This window comes from Phalangium opilio, unplaced genomic scaffold (assembly GCF_054372755.1).
Source record: "Phalangium opilio isolate 3A_F unplaced genomic scaffold, DU_Popi_V2 ptg000009l_1, whole genome shotgun sequence".
NCBI classification, from domain to species: Eukaryota; Metazoa; Arthropoda; class Arachnida; order Opiliones; family Phalangiidae; genus Phalangium; species Phalangium opilio.
This window is the reverse complement of record NW_028324146.1, coordinates 15,424,917-15,440,523: the sequence shown is the minus strand read 5'-3', so window position 1 is coordinate 15,440,523 and position 15,607 is coordinate 15,424,917. Positions and strand designations below refer to the sequence as shown.

Below are 15,607 nucleotides of genomic sequence, written 5' to 3'. Positions count from 1 at the left end.
AATATTCTCGTTATTTAAACATATAAAATAAAAAGAAGAACAAGAAATTGTTTACTAAATTGGTCCTCCTAATTGCAACAGAAACACCGACTCATAAAACTTATTTAATTCATTTATTATTTTACCTAGATTTAAATATGCCACCTTGCGAAATCTAACCGACAAGTAGAAATGAAATGAGCCTACTAGAAATTGATTCCAGCAGCTAATTAATGGTGAGGACGATTGTTGACTTCATGTAGGGATGTTAACATAAAGTTTCATTTTCACCAAATTTAAAAATACCCCAGTAGCACGTGAAGTTCTAATGAGAGTTGGGATAGAGTCTCAGCAGTCGGGCTAGAGACGTACAAGCTTGATATTATATTAGAGGTCAAATCACTTTGTTCGCCAACAGCGTTTATCAGTGTGATTCTACAAATTTTCCTGAGCTCTAATTATATGCGGTCTGCCGACACTCCATTTGTTGGCCATTTTTTTAAGGAATACATTTCAACAAACCGATTATTCGCTTTGGTCCCATTGAACCGAATTCCCATTCGACAGAACGGCTTTTTTTGCGGTGTCCCTTTCGACCGAACGTAGCCAAAGGTGCGATTTTATTATAGTCCCATTGGACCGAAATTCTATTGAACTGGAAGAAGACATACTGTGTGGTTTTGCATTAAATATATTTTTAATTTCACAACTTATTATTGTTAAAATAAATGTGAGTTGAAAATGTATTACTGCACTTATTTTAACAGCGTTTTAAATACGGCGAACCTCACCTACCCTAGCCTAACCTAACCTAACCTAACCTAACCTAACCAAACGTAACCAAACGTAACCTAACCAAACCTAACCTAACCTAACCTAACCTAACCCAAACTTGTTTGGAGGTAAAAAGATTATTTATATGAGTATTAAAAGCCCGCCTCTTACCACGAACAATTTATTAGCAATAATAGAAATATTTTGGAAAAGATGTCAGAAAATTAATTGGAGAAAATTTTGGAAAAGGTGGCAGCTAATTAATAGGAGAATATTTTGGAAAAGGTGGCAGCTAATTAAAAGGAGAATATTTTGGAAAATGTGGCAGCTAATTAAAAGGAGAATATTTTGGAAAATGTGGCAGCTAATTAGTAGGAGAATGTTTTGGAAAATGTGGCAGCTAATTAGTAGGAGAATGTTTTGGAAAATGTGGCAGCTAATTAGTAGGAGAATGTTTTGGAAAAGGTTGCAGCTAATTAGTAGGAGAATGTTTTGGAAAAGGTTGCAGCTAATTAATAGGAGAATATTTTGGAAAAGGTGTCAGCTAATTAATAGGAAAATCTTTTCGAAAAGGTGGCAGCTAATTAAAGGGAGAATGTTTTGGAAAAAGTGTCAGCTAATTAATAGGAAAATCTTTTCGAAAAGGTGGCAGCTAATTAAAGGGAGAATGTTTTGGAAAAGGTGAAAGCTAATTAAAAGGAGCATATTTTGGAAAAGGTGTCAACGAATTATCGGAACCAAACCTAACCTAACCTAACCCACCCGAAACCAAAATATTATAATTTTAATTTAAAACTTAAAGACATTGATGGAACTACCATTAAGACTGTACATCATTTTAAGCACAATTTGTTTATTAATTCTATATATCCCTTGCCTTGAAAGGAATGAAAGTGAGCGTTTTAATTAGTATCACGAAATATTTACTTTTAATATTATTAACATACCTTTCGGAGATTCGAACCAACAACCTATCGCTTCTTAGTCCAACACCGTTTCCACTACACCACCGAATTGCTGACGGCTACAGTGTTTCAAGTTATATTGATGTATTTTTAGGGGCATATTCGGACGATTGGGATTTCGGTCCATCGGGAATATAGCCATTGGGCTGGAAATCTAAAATCATTGCGGGATTTTCGGTCGAATGGGAATTCGGTCCATTGGGAATTCGGTTGAAAGGAACGATACCGATTATTCGGCCAACTTCTCTTTTGATAGTCTTATCGATTAGTCGGTTGGTAGTCTGCCCGGGAGTAGGGAGAAAAGGGGGGTTCTAACTCGCGGTACAACCATGTTATTTCTCATAGGGAACCCTATGGAACCCACACTATATATTTTCTATGGCTACGAGAATCTAATATAAAGCGTCTCCGCGCGTTGAGTTTTTATGACGTAAAGAATGAATAACAATAGCACGACGCACATCTTAGACCTATAGGCCAGGACAGATAGGCCAAAAAAGGGCTTGACCTAGAACATTTGAACATAAAGATGAAAATTGGTACATGTGTTGTTTTTGACCCAACAAAAATTATACTAAAAGTCCCCTGCTGTAGAGCGCGAGCTTTCGCCGCCATCTTGGAAAATGGCCGCCGGGAATTACAGCTACAATGTATTCCACGTTCTTCTTCAAAAATTATGAAAACTGGTACACATTATGATTGGTACAACGTGAACATCATGGCAAAATTTTAAAGCTCTGTGTTCAATAGTTTGGTCGCCATATTGGAAAATGGCCGCCGTTAATGCTAGGTACAGTATATTTCACCATGTTGTTGGAAAACTATGAAAATTTATAGGTATTATAATCAGAGCTGTGTGAATCTCATAGTAAAATATTGAAGCCATTAGTCAGATAGTTTGGCCGCCATGTTGAAAAATGGCCGCCATCAATGTCATTTAGATACTGTATATGGTTCAAAAATTATGAAAATTGGTAATAATTATGTTGAAGACCGTCTAAACATCATACTTGAATATTGAAGACGTGTTACTGATAGTTTGGGCGCCATCTTCGAAAATGACTGCTTGAAATGGCAAATATATTGCCGATATATAAATTTTTTCGATATTTTTTATTGAGTAGATGATTTTCATGAACGTATAAAACGCCATAAAAATAACTATTTTCGAGTCTAAATTATCGACCCATCTTCAAAAATGGTCGCTGAAATATTACTATCCTAAAATCTGGAAAAAGAAAAGGAAAGCCATATTACTCGAATTTTGGTTAGGAAAAACCATTTTATATGGGGTATAAACATTCTAGTGTCGTTAAAGATTAGATTTACGACACATTTTTAACATTTCGTTCATATTTCTCTTCATCCTGAAGATTTTTTATTACCGCTAATACCTTGACAATGACCACACATTGCCCAGCAAGCTAATCCGGATCATCTACATTCACAGTTCTTTATACAAGATGTTCTGCAGACTGCAGGTACCAATAATGAGTGTTACAAAATCTTCTGATGCCGGAAGGAGAACGGTGTGAATGGGATTAAATTGTTTCCTAGCTATTTTGGACTTGAAGATACGCTCGGAAAAAATGTAGTTCTGCGGTGTCGGTTGTTGGACGAAGCTTAGCGAGATCAAATGAGGACTAGACAGTAAGTGTGGTATCGGTTCCATTATGCGTGTAATATCTACTGAGTTGAAGCGTGACGTGTCCATTATCACCCTAAAAATCGACAAGAAATCTCTCTTCTGTAGCAGCTATGGCTTTCTTAGATGCAATATATTAAAAAGGCGCAACGAATTTATAACATGCTGTTTATCTGTCATTATTTTAAACCACGCCTTATCATGACCATACCCAGTTACAGCACGTAAATGAAAGAAGTGCTCTCTTAACCTTTTTATATCAAAGGACTTGTCGTGGCGGAGGGGGCCCGTGTTCAGTGTGACCGTTCGGGAGTTCCTTGGGTTCGCTCTTGGTTCAGACCGTTCCTTGCCCCATTCCGTGAAGGTTTTGCTGGGCCGTTTCGCCCCCACCCAGGTGTTGCCTTGGCTCGCCCCCGCTATTGGCAACCCTCTAGGGGTCGCGGATACACTATTTGTTTGGGCCGTATGGCACTGTTGTGCTTGGAGAGAACTCCCCCGTCCCCTCGAGTCTTCTGCTGCTTTAATCCTTCCCTGTCACCGACCACCATCTGACTGGGCTCGCCGCTGACGGTGTCCAGCTTCTGTCACCTGCTCAAGTGGCGTTTGTCGGTCCCACTGGCTGATCCCGTGTGCCATGACGGCGGTTCCGCAGGTTCAATTTGGAATATGATGGGGAGGGGCGCTGATAAGGCCCCCAGCTATGTGTAGCGCCTAATCAAGGGTTGTGACATGCAATTATTATGAAAAATCTTCAGGATGACGATGAATGTGTATGAAATGCTAGAGATCTGTCTAAATTCTAATCTTAAACAGCAGTAGAATGTATAAACCCCATATTAAATCATATTCTCTAATCAACATGTTGAGAATAACAGCTTAGAATAACTTTTCTTTCTTTCAGAATTTAGGGCAATGATTTTCATGTGGCCATTTTTAAAGATGGCATCGATAATTTCGACTTCGAGATATCCATTTTTTGTTGTTTATTACGTTAATGAAAATCATCTATTCAAAAATGGAATTTCAAAAAGATTTATATATTTGAAATATATTTAGCATTTCCAGCAGTCATTTTCGAAGATGGCGCCCAAACTATCAGTAGCACGTCTTCAATATTCAAGTATGATGCTTAGACGGTCTTCAACATAATTATTACCAATTTTCATAATTTTTGAACCGTATACTGTATCTATATGACATTGATGGCGGCCATTTTCCAACATGGCAGCCAAACTATCTAATTAATGGCTTCAATATTTTACTATGAGGTTCACAAAGCTCTGATTGTAATACCTATCAATTTTCATAATTTTCCAACGACATGGTGAAATATACTGTACCTAGCATTAACGGCGGCCATTTTCAAATATGGCGGCCAAACTATTGAACACAGAGCTATAAAATTTTGCCATGATGTTCAAGTGGTTACAATAGTAATGTGTACCAATTTTCATATTTTTTGAAGAAGAACGTGGAATACATTGTAGCTAGCATTCCCGGAGGCCATTTTCCATGATGGCGGCGAAAGCTCGCGCTCTACAGCAGGGGACTTTTAGTATATTTTTTGTTGGGTCAAAAACAACACATGTACCAATTTTCATCTTTATGTTCAAATGTTCTAGGTCAAACCCTAAAAGTCCTGGGCTACTACCTTAAGTTCTTTTTTTAAATATAACACTCCTACGTTAAAACCATTTGCATGGTTGCCAATACAGTAGTAATCCATAAAAGTAAAAGGGTCAAAGGGTAAAAATAATTGGACTATGGCAAAGGTGAGTTGAGAAGAAATGAGAAGAAAGGTGCACGATGTTGGCGACAGTGAGTCGGACCTAAATTAAAACAAGATATGCCCCAAGGCATATTAACGCTTTTTGCAGTGTGATATTGTCTTTAACGAAACCCGAAATTAGGGATATTCACACTGGCAACGTCAGTTCGAAGCAAAGGCGTGGAAAAGTATAGGAAAAGTATCGATAGCTTAACAACAATCCGTAGTGGCGCAGACGTAAAGTATCCGCATCCCACACCGGCGACGTCAGTTCGAATCGCAGTACCTCCGAGAGACCGCATCTTCTCGTCGAAAATATGATCGAATTTAGTATAGATGTCGCTAGTGCGGTGGAGATTCAAATTCCGGCGAGCTCTGCCGCGTAATTTAAATTTACGAAAATGTACGCGAACGCGAAACAGCCAGCCGTCCTGCCAGCTAGCCAGCCAGCCTGCTTCCAGGGGTCACCGTATAAAGCTTTTGCTATGGGCAAAAAGCTTAAAAAATAGGAAGAAAGGTCGGCCACTTTATGGCGTGAGAACACAACACATTGGCAGTGGTCGAAGGGTTTAGGGAAATGATCGGTGAGACTGATAAGGAAATTAGTAGTGGAATAAACTCGAATTTTTCAACTCACCCGCCAGAAAGATCTGGTTTGATTATTGGTTGACAAAATATATCCTACTCAGTGGGTGCCTAAGAGTGGTTTGGAGTTGTTTTAATAAGGATTACTTGAGGAAATAGAGTGCAAAGTTACAGGGGGTGAAACATGGTAATTTGTTTTTAATAATACCACTTGTTTATATTGGTAAAATTAAATGAATTAAGCCAGGATAATTAAGAAACATAAATTGGCCTATGATGACTAAAGTACAGAATTGTGGGCGGAGTTAAGTTCACTCCCGACACCTGTAGAGCCTTTTACGTAACGCCATTAATTAAGGGGATGTAAATAATTAACTAGTTTTAATGAAGATTAGTATCGTGATTTATATGATATTTGAAGACTAGCTTATTGTACTTTTAAAAGCGATTAAAAAGTCGAATATTTTTCATATTTGGTTTAGGCTGTTTTGAGGTTACCAAAGGGTAGAAATAAAGATTTATATTATTAATTAGTTTAATTACAATTATATTTGTAATCTATATTGTGTTAGGAGACATTGGTAATTAAAATTCAAGCGTTTAAATTCTAAAAATGGCCTTTTTTCAGGGTGCCTAAGGGGCGAAAATTTTAAATGGGCGTCGACTAATTTTACTAGATGTTGAATAAGTCTTTCCGTTTTAATTAGTCGTTCTAAATCAATAGTTTTAACTAATATTCTCGATTTTAGCGAATAAACTAGAATTTGATCTACTGAGTACTGACTAAAGTACAGAACTTTTGAATCGCCCGGCTGAAAGACCCTGTTTAATTATTGGTTGACCAAATATATCCTACTCAGCGGGTGCCTAAGGGTGGCTTGGGGTGGTTTTAATAAGGATTACTTGAGAAAATAAAGTGGAAAGTTGAAGGGATGAAAAGGGGTGTTTTAATATTTATACCAATTATTTATATTTAAATAATTAAATTAATTAGGCCGGGATAATTAAGAAACACAACCGGGGCCTAAGCTTACATAAGTACAGAATTGTGGGCGGAGTTAAGTTGAAGATACATTTATCGGATGAACTCCCGGCATCTGTCGAGCTTTTATCGTACCGCAATAAATACGATGAATCTTAATGATTAGTTTTAATTAAGATTAGTATCGTGATTGCAATGGTATTTGGAGAATACCTTACTGTATTTTTAAAAGCGATTAAAAATGCTAGTCTTAAAAAAACTAAAAGTCAAAATATTTATCATATTTGGATATCGTTGTGTTGAGGTTACTAGTTTAATTAAAGTTATATTTGTAATATTATTGTGTTAGGAGTCCTTGATAATTGAAGATTAAGCAATTTAATTGCAGAAAATGGCCATTTTCAGGGTGATTATTGGTGTGAAAATTTTAAATTGGCGTTAAATAATTATAAAAGATGTTTAATAAGCCTCTTCTATGATAACTTTGTTTATTCTTGCTTAATTTTCTTCCATGATTTTAAAATCCTAGGGGTTACGTATATTTTATGATATTCCTACGAGATATTATTTTACCGCTATTTCATTGTTGTCAAATCTCATTCTTAACGAGTCAATCCTTTGAGATACTTCGAGGTACAAGATAAACACTGCTATTTTCCAAACTATCAGCCGATATTTCTAAAACAGCAGTTTTGAACAACGCCGCTGTTTTTTGGAATCGCGGCTGCTCTTTCGAGAACTGCTCTTCTGGGAACTGATGATACGAGGTACACCCAGTTTCAAGATGGCTCAAAATTTTGGCAGAAAAACCTTTAGTTTCGTCCAGGAATATCTTTCTATGTGGACCAAGGTCAACCCTTTAACTTGAGCTAACTCATGGTTCCCCCTATTGTCAACTTCTCGAGCATTAAAGTAAATTATTTGATTTCATCCTTTCCTAACGTGACCCTTTATTGTGAAGTCTTTTCATCCATTGTTTTGTGAGTGATGCAAAGCAATAATCATATTTTTTTAGCTGATGTGCAAAGCATTAATCATATTTTTTTAGCTGATGTGCAAAGCTAAATACCGCAAAAGCAAAAACACCGTAAATGTGTGTGAAATTAATAATCCCTAACTTTGTCTATGAAGGGATTTCCACACTAAGCCTGTGGCTTGTTTACAGATGGGTCCCTTTACAATGCATAGAGGGGTGGTGGCTAGCCCCTATGCCACAGCTAACCTACAGCGCCCTATACCAACTATTACCGTTAACCTCTGCAAGTTTTGATGGAAAGGAGAAACCGGGTTAGACCGCGGAGGAAAACTCCTTTTACCAAGCGGGGAGAGAACTTGCAAACTATACGCAGAAGGATTTGTTCCCAGATTTTCACCCGGTGCCACAGTCCGGGATCGAACCCGGGATCTTCTTGCTGCGAGGCAAAAGCGCTAACTGCTACGCCACCCCACCTAATTCTGACGAAAGTCGTGAACAGGGTATTTAACGATTTGACATGTAGAAAAATTAGAGTTCATCAGGGCCAGACTTCTTTCTCGGTTACTCTCCGTAAAATGGAAGTGAAAAGTAACTGAGTTACTTTCTTGTTTACTCTCCGCGAACTCTTGGCGAAAAGTAACTTGAAAGTAACTGAGTTACTTTCTCGTTTACTCTCCGCGAACTCTTGGCGAAAAGTAACTTTAAAGTAACTGGGTTACTTTCTCTGTTACTCTCCGTAAAGTGCAAGTGAAAAGAAACTTGAATGTATCGTCAAAATAAATTTGTAACATTCTTCAATGAAAAATGAATATATTTATTAAACAATGAAATTGTTACAAAATGAACTTAAACACTTTTTAAATAGTGATATTTGTACTCTTTAAAATATAACACTGACAAAATTTTAATTTTTAAACTTTGGAATTATACAAAAACAATGAATTTATTAAAAAATGAATTTAGTAATATCTTTTTAAACACTTTTTAAATAGTGATATTTGTACTCTTTCAAAATATTACACTGACTAATTTTACTTCTTAAACTTTGGAATTATTTCCGAACTAATATCAGAGTCTGAATTTTCACTCTCACTTTTATTGCCGATGAAATCCCTTACATTTTCTTCGTCCCCTTTGAGGTTATCGTCTATATACAAGGAATAAAATTAGGAAATTAAATTTAAGGCACTAATAATTTCACCCTTACCATTAGACTCTTCGCGTGCAATTGACTCCTCACTTAAATCGTCTTCCTCCTCATCTGCTGTTTTACCTTTTCTTCATTGTCTCTTAAGTTTTGAAGTTTCTCCTTTTCGGCATTTTTGTTTATCATCTTTGGCCTTTTGTTGTTTATCCTCTTTGCCTTTTCTGCTTTTCTACCATTTTTCTTTTTTCCTCTTGCAACTTTTTTTCTTTTGTCCTTTGAAAATTTTTTCTTTCTTCCGCTTGTAACTTCTTTCTTTCGTCGTCTTGAATTTTTTGTATTTTCTCCTCCTCTATCTTTTTTGTTTGCCTTAAGCTTTGACTTTTCAATTACATGATCATTTGGAATTTCATTTTTTCTTTTTTGGAGGTTTCGGTTGAAGGTGTGGCTTTTCTTTGTTCTAGTGTGGTCGAGCAACTCGATTCTCCCAAACCTTCTTCTTTAAGGTTAGCGTTTCTTTAAATAATAGTAAGTAAATCACCAACCTTCGAAATTTCTTCCAGGAGTGGCTGGAATCGAAGAATCTTCACTTTCATTTTCTAGAAGAATAAATATAATTAAAAGAATATAAAGATTAGATAGTATATGTATCCTCTAAACGCGTTCGTGTAGGTACATTCCACAGGGCATTAGACCAATTAACTGTCAAAGTTACACTTACGCATGTTGCCATCACCTAAAGGCCCACATGTATCATTTAACATTGCATTGGTCCAATGCATTTTCGAATGTCTAACTAACCTGAATCAATAAAAAGTCCTTGATTTACATCAATTCTTTTTAAGGTTTGGCAAAAATCTTCGTCGCCGAAATGAACTTTTATTCTGCCCAAAATGACTTTCGGAAAGTCAGAAGGAGTCATGGAATCTTTCACCAGAGCCCCCAACCTCTTGCTATCTTGTTCTTCAGCAAGTTTCTGCTTTAAACTGTTGATTTTCTTTAAATTTGATTCCATTTTTTCCTCAATCATTTTAACTTCCATCAAATATTTTCTTTTATTTGCTTCTAAAAAAGCGTTTTCATTTTGGGAATAAGGGTCGTCTACATTTATCTCTGGCAATTTCGATATTCCTCCTATTTGCATAAAATTATTATTAACGTGATGAGATTTACCTGCGCTCGCAATGGCGCTGTGGCTGACAATTGAAGCTGAAAGATCAGTCTCATTTGATGGTTTTTTTCTCAGAGTTTCAACATTCGTAAACAACCTCATAGAATAAGGTCCATCTTTCAGGTAAAAATTCCACCGCCTTTGCGAACCCTGAAATTAATATAGCATCTAACCTTGGACGCCAAAACGTGGTTCCAAATAAGTTGAATCTCCGCAATGTGGGAACATTTTTAAATAATTTGAAGGCAGACACAAGGGCTTGGTCCATAATGCCTCTTTTTTGCAAGTGTTTTCGAAACATCGAACCACGCTTTCGGGTAATTGGTCGTGAAGATTAAAACCGACTCCCTTGATCCCTTCTATAATTTTAGTGTAGTTAGCTATAATATATACTTGTTGCGTTATTTTTTTAAAAAATACCTATGAAGAAGCTTGACAATTAGGGCTACGATAGTGTAGATAAATGCTTTCCGTTGGAGTTCTTGTTCTTCGTTTAAGGAAAAAAGGATGGCAAATTTTTTTGCGAAGTCGGAAATGGCTTTAAACCGCCACTTCCTTTGATAAATCATATATTAAAAACTTTAAAAATTCATAAAATATGACAATAAATAGCACTCGTTGATTTTCACGAAAAAAGTCTTTTAGTGGGGAAATAGTTTTCTGGAAAATGTCTTTCCAAAAAATGCAATTTCTGTTTATTTTACAATACTCTTTATCAACTTTAGGCAGAACATGTGCCTGCAATTTAGCGTTACTGGATCCGAGATAAATTCCTGGCAAATTACACAGATGAAAGATTCCTTCACTTTTTCCATAAATACCTGAAGGGTGGAACTTGTATGCAATGGACGCATAATTTTTTTCTTCTTCTACTTTCAATTGTAATTCTTGCTTAAGACAACTTTGGCAAAAAGGTAGCTGACATATTATTAACTCATGGTTTTATATAGCGTTTTACCATAGCTTAATCTAAAGCGATTCTAAATCTTTAGGTTCCCAATAAAATGAATATAAGTTTCTTTCAAAGTTTTTAACAGACAGGTGGTGGTATATGGCGTTCACTATTACTCTCCCTTATCCCAATACTTCGTCCGTGTAACTGCCAAGGTTCATCAACTCCAAATTCGCACCTTGCAGAATGCTGTGCCGCTTGGCGAATTTTATAAAAAGGCTTTTGCCCAACGCGATCCAACTATACAGCGAACGCGCCAAAATGATTAACCACAGTGAGTGTAAAGTGCCATGCACTATAAATTTGTAAATATGTGTATATAATCTTGATTAATCCTTGTAAAATAGTAAGGAGTACCTTTTAATGTCTCGATTGAGACGGAGTTTGTTTTTGAGTTTAATAAATACAAACTTGTACGAAGTATCCCCTCGGAATGTTTATTTCATTATGAAATTTAAGCCTATACCTTTCATCACTACATGCAGAAGCCATTCCACCTCAAGATAACTCGCAAGCCCCGACAGTTTAGCAAGTTGAGGGGTATAGTTTGAATGTTTTCATTTCAAATAAGGTTTTAGAATATTAGGCGTTACAAGCGTGCGAACGAATTTGTTGTGTACGTAACTCTCGCGGGGAAAGCAAACGAACTTGCGAAGCGAGAAAAATACCTTAGTGTCCACATTCCTATACAGATAATTTGAAACATAACCGGAGTACTTACGAATAGCAAGACAACTTTCTTGTAGAATCCATGATAAGAATTAGTACCAGCTAACACACAGTCTATGTTAAAACATATAGAACCAGCTTTTTCTGAAAGATTTGCCAAACTAAATCAATGTTGTAGTTCAGTTAAGAGCCTTTGAATCGAATTTTCTCTCAAGTCTCACGCGCTGATAAAAGCTAAAGTAAGATTTACACTATATACATTAGCTTCGATTTTCTCAAACAATAAATCTTTGTTCGTCCCCTTAATTATCTCGAACTATTAAATCTATTTGATTACCTTTTAATGCTACACTTGATGTTCTTGTAATTTGCACTTACCCCGTGATTTTGGAAATTGAATTTGGTTTACTTTGCAATAAACGCCAAAATCATGGAAATTAATCAAAGCACAGATGATATAATATTACTAGTTAAAGAAAATATTCTAGCTAAGAGTTTATTGGTCATATACCATTCGTTATTGATGGAAATGTCGAAAATAATACTTTCAAATATGGTTGGGTCATGGACTCTCTTTCTGCTCTAATTACGAAGACAGCGATAAGTGGAATTTTAGTTTTTATCTTATTGAAATGAAAACCTTACTCTGGCAGTACAGGACATAAATCTTACCATACCCGGGTTTCAGTAGTGCGCTTCAACCCACTGAATGACGCGGTCAGAGGCCTTAGTCAATACTGTCAGTGCCAATCAGGTAAATCTATCGAAGATTAAAATCCGCAAAAAACATGGCGTTCGACCATTTCTTAGGGAATAAATAGAGAACCTTTCTTGTATAACAAAGGAACAAAACCCCTAACGAATTTATCTGCACCTTTCTCCGGCTGAGTATTTACTAGTAAATTCAATAAACCCAAAGTAGTTGGGGGTATAACGCTCGCGTCCTTGGCTCATAACGTTGCAGCCTGTTCCAGCAGCTCAGGAATCTGAAGATTTTTCAGACAGTCGTCTTCCGATTCCGATCGATTATCTTCTGCGAAAAGTCTGAGTGTGTTCTGACGCTTAACGATTGTGACGTGGGGTTGTTCCGTGAAAGGTTGACCAATTAATAACGGGATACTCTGAACGTGATCTTCGACAATTAACATTTCGACGGTAGCTTTAACTTGATCTTCCTCAATCGTTCCTCGGGTCTTGCCTTCTGGTTTGGTTATTCCCTCTCCGTAACCTCCAATCGCTAATCCTTCGTCCACTGGCTGGACTTCAAGCTTCAGTCGTTGGGCGTCGCTTTTCCTAATGATGACGCATTTGCTTCCCAAATCGATGTATGATCTAACCTCTTGTCCGTTGACTAGGGCTTCTTTAAAATACTTTTCATTTTCGTTCAGTTTCTTTTCTCTGGAATCTACGTGTAACGTTTCTTTAGGAATGGTCCTCGTCGCCCCGGCGTTACAGTCTTTGGTTGCGTGACCGACTTTCAAACATTTTTCACATTTCGGCTTTCGCATAGGCTTCGGACAATCTCTTGCCATATGTCCGTAATTAGAGAAATTATAACACAAAGGCTCACCCTTTTCATTAAACCTCCATTTCATCTTCCTTCCGCCGTTGGGTTGCTTTGGCGATTCTTCAGACGTTGATTCTTTTGCCTGGTGGTGGTCTTTCGTTCGCTCCGGGAACGTTCTTTTTCGTTGAGCATCCGTAGCGTCGGGAGTCAAACGCAGTCTTTCTTCTAGTTGCTTGACGTAAACAAGCAGCTTGGGTGGTGAAGCAAAATCTCTCACGCTAAGAGACTTGATTAAAGCATGATTATTCAATCCCGTGATTAAATATTCAACCATCGCTGCCTCTGACAATCCACACAACCTAGCCTTGGCTATTTTGTCGTGGTAATAACGTTCTAGACTTTCGCCCGATTTCCTAACCCGTCGTTCCATGTCTCTCTGCATAGCTTGTAGACTCTTGGGAGGTGGAAACCATCTTTCTAGCAAAGCCGCCCATTCTGGCCAGGCATGGACTACGGAGTCTAGTCCTTCCAGCCAAATCTTCGCTGTACCTTTTAGACGCGGAAATGCATTGCTTACGGTTACCCTGTCAGACCATCCATAGGCTGCGGCAGTATCGGTAACTTTCTTTACCCATATCCGACTCGTTTGATGAGGGGCCGTCTCAGGATCAAAATCGGGTAAGACTTGACTTTGTCCTCCCCAATGATGATGCTCGACGTAATTCGCGTTCTGAGGCGCGTTTTGCGGTACTTGCCCACCTTGCATCTAGCGCGGCTCTTACGGCTGCGGCTACTGCTTGCTGGATTGCTTCTTGAAAGGCGCCTAAAGGGATTGCCCCAATCTGTTCTTGTTCGTTTTCGTAGTCAGACATTGCTTTCGTTGAATTTGATCTTCCCTTTTCGTTCGTGTGAGATCCAATTCCGTTTCTTAGATCCTCTTTGTCCGAGTCGTTGGACGTTTCCTTAGGAAGAGGTTTCTTAGCGTAGTGCTTATAAAGTGCTGGTATAGAAAATAGTTCTTGTAATCCGAAATCGTCGGATTCGTTACTTTCTTGATTCGAAGTCTCGTCGCCGCAACTAGTTATGCTTCCTTCTTCGTCGCTATCGTATCCTTGAATTAACTGCTCGTTGACCTGGACGCTGGTCTCTTCGTTATTTCTTACAATAGCTTCTTCTTTGGCTGGTATAACTAATCGTGCTCCAGACTGAATTTCAAACGGCTTACTACTTCTGCATAAAAGACATATATCCGGGGAACGTTGGATTTCTTTGGTTTTACGCGCCCTTGAAGTATAATAAACCCTTGTTGCAGTTTTTTTTTACTTCTTCTCACATGAGGGCATTCCATGAATCACTCGAAACTTTCGAAAGCCTCATGGCGTCTACCCGTGTATTTCTTTGTTAGGCTTAAACCTGTTCGCATCGCCTCGTTTTCTTATTATTTTTCCGTTCCGATCCCACTTCTGAGATGTTAGAGCATTCTCGATAGCTCCCTTGTACTTATTGATCGAAATAATTGTCAGGTTTAAGGATTGAAAATAATAAGAGTTTAATACACTGAATGATTTACATGATAACATGTCCCGACCCTCGCGTTTTACCTTAGGCTCGCGTACAAAAAAAGGAGGGGGGAAAAGAGAGTGGGGGTTTACAATCAACTGAGAAAATATAGGAACGCTAGTGAATCTAGGGTAGAGTTAAACGACTAAAAATTGCTAACATACTGATTCATTATCTTACTTAAATTTTAAAATGAGCTTGAATAAAGCTAAGTAGCCAAGGCCTAACGCTATTAAGAAAGTGTTAATTTTAAGTATAGTCCACTCGTTCACGCTTGTTGCTCGAGCAGCCAGCGTGATCGAGTGGGCTATGCTTTAATGAAATGGTCGGCTTTAATTTTCTCTTGCGAGATGACGTAGAAAATGACGTCGAGGGCAACATTTTCTCTGTAAGCTTCCTCTCTTTTATAATATCAACTATTGAGATTTAATGGTAAAAATAGTGTACTTGAGGGAATTTTTGAAGGAAGTATTTATTCAACCCTAATTACTCCGATCACGGAAATCTGGGAGAGGTAGACATGTAACTGTGGAATAGCTCAGGTCCGGGGGACGCTATGAAATGGGGGAGATATACAAGGGAAAACGGCGGGTGGTATATGTCGGACGAATCACGAAGACCACACGTCATTTGTTCCGAGTACTCCTCCTCATTTTCTATTGTGCTACCTGAAATGAGCTGTACCTCAGTTAGCGCCCATTTCTCTCAGATTTGGGAATCCTCCCCATCATCCTTGCCCCGATAACTTTAAATACCCGACTGTTACCCGACAACCATTTTTGGCTAAGCCTAATTTTCCGAATACTCGACGTAATTCGGGTACCCACTCCGATACCCCAGAACAATATTTTTGATTGCCCGAACGTGATTCGAAATTGAACAAGATGGCCCCGGCCATATAACATTTTGCCTGGGCTAGCTAAATTTATT

The 15,607-nt window shown here is 37.8% G+C and overlaps 1 protein-coding gene across 1 annotated transcript; it reads right to left on the bottom strand.

The window, feature by feature from the left end:
• Positions 1–9,475: 9,475 nt before the first annotated feature.
• LOC149716493 (uncharacterized) lies at positions 9,476–10,921 on the bottom strand. Its single transcript, XM_089843943.1, has 4 exons — positions 10,410–10,921; positions 10,163–10,348; positions 9,620–9,952; positions 9,476–9,554 (listed from the first exon to the last, which is right to left on the bottom strand). Exons 2-4 carry the CDS (start codon positions 10,215–10,217, stop codon positions 9,517–9,519), a joined length of 426 nt encoding a protein of 141 aa, XP_089700069.1. The 5' UTR covers positions 10,218–10,348; positions 10,410–10,921; the 3' UTR covers positions 9,476–9,516.
• Positions 10,922–15,607: the final 4,686 nt, after the last annotated feature.

Bases quoted from the DNA above. Each gene is read 5' to 3' on its own strand.
- LOC149716493 (XM_089843943.1), bottom strand. From the start codon at position 10,217: ATGTTCCCACATTGCGGAGATTCAACTTATTTGGAACCACGTTTTGGC. The intron at 9,953-10,162 runs GTTAGATGCTAT...TTATGCAAATAG, and splicing joins ACCACGTTTTGGCGTCCAAG to GAGGAATATCGAAATTGCCA. The intron at 9,555-9,619 runs GTTAGTTAGACA...GTGGGCCTTTAG, and splicing joins AGGACTTTTTATTGATTCAG to GTGATGGCAACATGCGTAAG.